Consider the following 7,785-nt stretch of genomic DNA (forward strand, 5'->3'; position numbering starts at 1 on the left):
ATGTTTGCAGTGTGTGTTGGGGTTGAGTATAGGAAGGTGCCTTTCGAAAATGGGCGCGCTGCCATTTTCAATATGGCCGCCACGGCAGCCATCTTGAAATTGGTTTCCTTCAATTTCGAGCAGAACGGCTTGTCCAATTAAATCAATTTTTGCAGTGTGTGTTGGGGTTGAGTCGAGGAAGGTTCATGGGTGAGCTGCGATTTTCAATATGGCCACCATGGCAGCCATCTTGAAATTGGTTTCCGTCAATTTCAAGCAGAACGGCTTGTCCGATTAAATCCATTTTTGCGGTGTGTGTTAGGGTTGAGTAGAGGAAGGTTCCTTTCGAAAATGGGAGCGTTGCGATTTTCAATATGGCCGCCACGGTAACCATCTTGAAATTGGTTTCCGTAAATTTTGAGAACGGCTTGTCCGATTAAATCCATGTGTGCAGTGTGTGTTGGGGTTGAGTAGAGGAAGGTTCCTTTCGAAAATGGGTGCGCTGCGATTTTCAATATGGCCGGCACGGCAGCCATCTTGAAATTGGTTTCCACCATGCATGGTCTGAGGGGTTACGCCCGCTTTGCGGTGCTATTTATTTAAGGTTCCATTTCCATATCATGTAATGTTACGAAATAATATCCCATTTCAATTGAAAATGTAAAATTAAGGGAAGCAAGTTCAATCAGTTGTAATGTGGTAAAAGGTGGTTTTAAAATGAATGTTAATTCCTCAATATAAGCCTCCGTGCTTTCTGGCTTGTGTGTGGAGAAGAGGAATGTGCTGATACGAGAAAAAGGTGGGGGCTTCGGTCCACGCAGCTTGATGCAGACAGAGCTGTGTTGGGGCGAAAGGTTTGAGTCCTACCTGTAAAAGAAAGGGACGTGGCTGCGTTTAGACGAACTGTCCGAGTTCTACCTGCACAAGAAAGAAAGGGATATCGGCTGGGGCAGAGGTTTGTTATATGGAGCATTGCTCCATTGGAGCAAGTTGAACCGGACCAAGGCCCTACCATCCACTGAGACAACAGACCTCTTAGTTGACATTGTGTGAAACATATAAAACATCACAAGGGCTTGCATCAAATTCAGGAGGGCAAGAGATGGATGCAGTGAGATGAGACATCCAGATGAGAAACTCCTCTCTGGTCACCGAGACGGCGCCGAGAACACAGCCCGATTTCCCTCCTCACTCCTCATTCGCTCCTCCTCATTCTTCAGGTACCGGTATGCATTTGGGTTCTTTAACAGCATGCACTCTCTATATTCGACATCACTCAGCTTGGTGTTGGGCTAGCGGCTAGGGTGCCAGCTTAGGATCCTAGGATCCTGGGTTCGAATCCCGGTCGATCGCTGAATTAACACCAGGGGGGTTGACTCAGCCTGTCATCCTTCCGAGGTCGGCAAATTGAGTACCAGTTCACTGGTAATTCCCTGTTTGTCGTAAAAAGGCGACAAAAAGGGTTGGCGGCAGGAAGGGCATCCGGCCGTAAAACATTGCTTCAAAAAGGGGACCAAAAAAAACATCAACAACCACGGTCCCCGAAAAAGGCCAACCCCCGCTTGCGGGGAAAAATGGCCTCTAAAGGTGTTTTTTTTTTTTTACTCAGCTTGGTCTGTGGACACAGGAGTCTGATGTGTGCTTATGCGAGACCAAGCTCACGGGGAGAACTTGCAACGCGACTGGCCTGGCCGGACTTCAACCTGTACAACCCAGGTGGACAAGATCGCTAGAACGTGTGAAGTGCCGACTCTGACCATCTGTAACCCGCTGAAGTCTTATGCATTACGAACTGGTTACCGGAGATAAGTTGCCAACCATTAAAGTTTGAATCAATGCTTGACTGCATACAAATCTGTGAAATGTATGTTTTATAATGTAGGGGATTTTAATCACTAAATGTTTATTTTCATCAGTATTAATTAGTTTAAGTGTAATAAAGGTAGACAGTAGCGATGAATAAATATTGTTTATTAAATCACCTTCTGCCTCGTGTCATATGTTGGTGTCACCTGAATCGTGACAGACTGGACATATTATTGTCCGCAAATATTTTCTGCCGTGCTCCCCTCAGGGTAACTGGTGCACTCACATTGGTGCGTCGAGGCAGTACGTAACAGTAATAATATATGGGTAAACTATGAGTCTATATATGTCTGACATAAAGACCAGAATGACATCTAAAGATAGATCTGATCTGATCATCTTGGCTCTGATCTCGAGAATATTGATGCACATATGTAAGCAATCATTCATTATCTGCGTGCCAAGATCTGTAAATGCATATCCGAGAAATTGTTGTTGACATGTGTAAGTAACAAAATGGCCGCCAGTCGGCTGTCTCGGATCTGACCTCCAAAAACAAAACGACGTAAATATGTAAGCCAGAATTCATTATCTTTGTGCCAGGTTTGAAGAGCACAGGTAAATGCAAGTCCGAGAAGTGGTTGAGGACGTGTTCAACCTCGGGTGTTTTTACAACTACAATGGTCGCCAGTCGGCCATCTTTGATCGCCTCGCGAAACAAAATGAGGTTCATATGTATAATGTCTTGTATTGTCTTTGTGCCAAGTATGAACAAAATCGGTCAATACATCTCTGAGATATGGCTGCAGATGCACGGACGGATGGATGGACAAGACCAAATGTATAAGCCCCCGTTCCGGACTAAGTGCAATGGGGGCTAAAAAGATACACAAGGTAAGCCCTTTGTTGTTTCAAACCCTAGCCGGGTTCCTCTACAGCTGCAGACATTCACAAGTAGTACATGCATGTGAATCCCAAGACAGAGCCGCGCACCACCGAGGATCCCAAGCATGTACCACGTGCAATGTCAATAGCAGTCAACATATCAATAACAAGACCCAATCACATCTCTCAGTCATCACATACATATCAAGACCAAACCAAGGTGGGGTGGACCCCGTCGGTTCCTGTCTGCCGTGACAATTCTTTCATACGCCGTTTACTTTGCTTATATCAGGTGTGCATCCAAAGTTAAATTTTAAAGTTGCACAAAGACGTAACAAACAACGTGTATGCGTTGAACCGGTTTAGCAAATGATCGTGACTTCATTACCTCCGCCACCAAAGGTGGATGGAGGTTATGTTTTTACCACTGTCTGTCTGTTTGTCCGTTTGTTTTTGAACAAGATATCTGAAAACGTTGTGGACGGATTCGGACGGAATTTGGCAGAGATGGAGCGTATGTGACAAGGACGAAATGATTCGATTTTGGTGAAGATGCGGATTCGGATCCGGCTACTAGAATTTTTTAAGTGGTTCTTCACCATTGGGAGATCGGGCCAAAAACGATACATAGCAGGATATCTCAAAAAGTTGTGGACGGATTTGGACGAAACTTGGTGGAGAGGTTGGGTGTCTGACAAAGGACAAATAGATTCGATTTTGGTGAAGATCTGAATATGGATTCGGATATGAGAATTATTTAATTTTTCAAATGATTCTTCACCATTGGGAGATTGGGCCAAAAACGATACATAGCAGGATATCTCAAAAAGTTGTGGACGGATTTCGACCAAACTTGGTGGACAGGTTGGGTGTCTCACAAGGACGATTCGATTCATTTTGGTGAAGATCCGGATCCGGATCTGGCTGGTAGAATTTTTTAAGCGATTCTTCACCATTGAGTGATATGGCCAACCAGGTGGAGGTATGCTCTCTACAGAGTGCGTTCTCATTTTAAATATAGATTCCTTTGTGAGAGATTTTCATCCGAGATTGCTTCTTTTTTTTTCAGTCACTCCTGGTAACGAGACGACCGCACAACATGGTTTTTGATCCTGTATTTCTGGTATAACCAGTTGCTTTGCTTGTTGCAATGTGGCATCGTGGTGAAAATTTGCGCTTCCTTACTTTGAAGCTGCTCACTCGTGCTTCTTTGCATTGGTAAGCCAATGCATACTGTGCACCCTCAGGTAAACCTTGACCATATTATTAGCCATGATACAGTGCAAGTCTTAAAATGTTTAAATATAAAATGATCTGTACACTCACAAAAAGGAAGAAAAGCAGAATGAAGAATCAGTTATGAGAGAAAGAGAGGAAGTACATGTTCACTGAGTAATATCAATCCCATTCCAGTAATAGCGTACCTGTGGCCCAGAGAAAGCCTCCAAACATCGCCAGAGGCCAGAACTGCGGGTTGTTCCGAACGATATTCAAGACAAGTGACACCGTCCATATGGCAGCACAAAGAACCCACTGGAAAAAGATTCCTGGAGCGAAAACAAAATACGACAACTTTCTTGTGAATCCTCGAAATACAAACACAATACCTGGATAATTGTCTGCCCCACCTGGATAATTTTGTTTCATTGTTTCTGGTTGACAATGCCTAGGTAGGCTGTAAAAGAACGTCACCTCAATTGATACGTGCATCATTAAAAAAAAAAACACAGGTATGAACGCAAGTGGAATTGTTCATTTGCAACGGGAAGGTAGACACAACTGGAACTAACAAAAAAAAACCCACCTTTAGAGGTCATTTTTCCCCGCAGGGCAGGGGTTGACCTTTTTTGGGCACCTTGGTCCCCTTTTTGAAGCAATCTTTTACAGCCGGATGCCCTTCCTGCCGCCAACCCTATTAGTGCTCTTGCGACACACAGGGAATTACTAGTGAACTGGTGCTCAATTTAGCGACTTCGGAGGGATGACAGGCTGGGTCAACCCCTCTGGCTTTAATTCAGCGATCGACCGGGATTCGAGCCCAGGATCCTAGGATCCCAAGCTGGCACCAGCTTTAAAACAGCTCTTCACCACCATCTCTTATCTTCACCCATCCAAAACCTTGATCTTAATTCATCCCAGATCCACCTTTCTGAAATTCCGACTTCTTTCCTGGAAGTCCTAGCTATGTCCATGTGTCTTTGGGCAAACTGCTTTTTACCTCTAATCCTTCCCACGCCCCCTCCCCCCAAGCCCTCTAACTCCCACAGATCTCCCGATGTCCCTGCTCTCAAATGTTGCACTTGTGCGATTCCCCCTCTCTCGCCCCATCTTGTCTCCCGCTCCCTTTATTTTGTCTTGTGTCCGCTTGTTTTTTTGTCATTAATGTTAGCTCTTACACGAGCCTCGATCTTGTATACAAAAATAATAACAACAGTAGTTATAACGATCTTAAACGTACCATCGCCCGTGTCAATGCGCTTGATCGGCACAAAGTTACTGCCAAAGAAAACGACAGAAACAGTGGCGGCGATAAAACCCTGCGCGAGGTTCTCCGAGGAATTGTTCATCACGTTCAAAATCTTCAGCTCGATCACCGAGGAGTGGCATTCGTTGCCCTGCAGGAAGCAAAAGTCACGAGGTTGGCACAATCAGAAAAACAAAGATATCATCAGGTTCACAAACTATCGTGAGGAATGGGGGAATGGGGTAGTGGACTAGAGAGAGCGAAAAGAGGGAACAACACAAATAAGCTCTTATATGAGCCTCGACAAGAGCAATTTCCTGGAGAGGAACAGAATGAGAAAGAAGGAGCGCGTCAATTGGACATTGTGGACATGCACGGGTGAGGGAATGAGATGGTGATGGGGAGCGGCGTAGAGGGTCCGAGCTGGACCATTAACCCAAGGATGTACAAGGAATCTTAGACACTGGAAAAGGTGATTCGACCCATCAGGCCTGTCGTGTCCACATCCAATTAATTCACAAATTCTCCTTATCTGACCATTTATACTAAGTCGCACACTCAACAATCCTACCCTTCCCTCCATGACTACAAGTAGGTGGTGTACCACCATAGGTGTATCGTATATAACTCCCCCCCCCCCCCCCCTTACCCACTTCTTCCCCTACTCCCTCCCCACTAAGGGACAACTCTCCTCCTCCTTCCCCTCCCTCTACTCTCCTCCCTCCATCTCCTCTACACCCGTCCTTTCTTCCTCCCGTCTCTTTACCCCTCCCCCCCCCCCTCATCCTTCTTCCCCTCCCTCTACTCACCTCCTTTCTTCCTCCCGTCCTTCTACACCCCTCCTTCATCCATCCTCCCTACCCTACCTCCTTACCCTACTCCCTCCTTCATCCACTAACCCTCCTCCCCCCTCCCTCCTTCTACTCCTCACCTTCATCCACCCTACTCCTCACCTTCATCCACCCACCTCACTCACCTTCCCCTCCCCAGTCAAACCTTGCCAAAACAAGGCTTCTATTTGTAGGTATCTGTCCCCTTCTCTCCCAATGTTGCCCCACTGCCACTTCTCTTCCATGAGCCTCGACTTGTACGCAAAACAAACTTCCTCACATGACCATTTCAATCCAACTTAACATCTGCAAATAATTTGGCCAAGTTACCGACAGACATTGTGCTTTTTAACCACAGGACGTTTCATGTCAACCACGGAAATGCAGAATGGACATCCGAGCTTGTGGTCGTTTCTGAAGGACGGCGTGCTCCGAGATGCAGCACCCCCTCCACTTGCGGGAACTACACCTGAACAGCCAGCCGCACAGTATCGTTAAAACCCAAACACACCGCACGAACAAGCTCGTCACATACATACCGACCGAGTCGACCGACCCTCAGGCTCAGCAGGACGTTCCCATTCAAACCCGAACCGGGGCTTCTCTGAGCTTCGACACCTGAAGGAATCGGATATAACTATCGGATAATCCAATCGGATTGGACTTATTCACAACACAAACAACAACTTTTTAACAAATTCTACAGTTTATGACCGAGTCCGAAGTCGAATCGCACCGCCAACTCGCCAAGTGCGATGTGCACAACGAGTATGAACCAAAAATACCTGTGCGGTGTTTACTCCACGTCACGTAAACCTAAACGGGTAAAGGTATTCCAAAATCGGGACGGAAGAAAAACTGCAAACACGATTAAAACTCCGTAGATCGTGCGAGGAGATGTCTTCATCAACGCGAAAATAACTATATATATATATATAAATACACATAATAAATTAACCCAAACGATCGCGAGCGGTAATATTGTTAGGAGCGCTGGTTCGATCGCACAAAACTAAAAGCAACCGAATCCGGAATCGCGTGTCAATCAATACTTACAAACGTGTTTTTTTTTAAAGATTACAATGATATTAATACAATATCACAATGATATTAAACTAAAGCAGGATTAATTTGTATTAAATTGTATTAAACTTGTGGAGTGTAAAAAAAAATTGACAACGGCCTTAGTAAACTCCTAATGAGACCTCCACCCCTTACACGGCATAGAAACGTGTCACGTGATGCTTTACCAACCTTTGGTGAGTTTTAAAAAGCGGAGGAAAAGAAGAGAAAATGACTAAATGCTAGTAAACAATATAGATATATTATAAAAGAGAATACATTTCCTCAGTAAACATGCTCATCTATTTGTTAGATATGCAAGTGAAGCAGATGTTCATCTATTTATTAGAAATGCAAGTGGGGCGGATGTTCATATATTTATTAGATATGCAAGTGGAGCGGATATTCATATATTTATTAGATATGCAAGTGAAGCGGATGCTCATCTATTTATTAGATATGCAAGTGAAGCAGATGTTCATCTATTTATTAGAAATGCAAGTGAAGCGGATGTTCATCTATTTATTAGAAATGCAAGTGGAGCGGATGTTCATATATTTATTAGATATGCAAGTGGAGCGGATATTCATATATTTATTAGATATGCAAGTGAAGCGGATGCTCATCTATTTATTAGATATGCAAGTGAAGCGGATGTTCATCTATTTATTAGAAATGCAAGTGAAGCAGATGTTCATCTATTTATTAGATATGCAAGTGAAGCAGATGTTCATCGATTTATTTGAAATGCAAGTGGAG

At 44.5% G+C, this 7,785-nt stretch overlaps 1 protein-coding gene across 8 annotated transcripts in view; it reads right to left on the minus strand.

Moving 5' to 3' along the window:
• The window catches only part of TMEM144 (transmembrane protein 144), a 61,494-nt gene extending 54,483 nt beyond the window's left edge, over positions 1-7,011 (minus strand). For 2 of the 8 annotated variants that reach the window (XM_068109503.2, XM_068109507.2), the window contains exons 1-5: positions 6,750-6,886; positions 6,504-6,582; positions 5,129-5,285; positions 4,095-4,217; positions 847-897 (exon numbers count right to left, since the gene is read on the minus strand). In XM_068109503.2, the coding sequence (XP_067965604.1) occupies positions 847-897; positions 4,095-4,217; positions 5,129-5,237 (283 nt within the window). In that variant the 5' untranslated portion in view covers positions 5,238-5,285; positions 6,504-6,582; positions 6,750-6,886. The other 6 variants (XM_068109504.2, XM_078774981.1, XM_068109508.2 and 3 more) reach the window with 6 other exon arrangements.
• Between the last annotated feature and the right edge of the window lie 774 nt (positions 7,012-7,785).

This window comes from Myxine glutinosa, chromosome 3 (genome assembly GCF_964187855.1).
Source record: "Myxine glutinosa chromosome 3, kmMyxGlut1.1, whole genome shotgun sequence".
Classification (NCBI taxonomy): Eukaryota; Metazoa; Chordata; class Myxini; order Myxiniformes; family Myxinidae; genus Myxine; species Myxine glutinosa.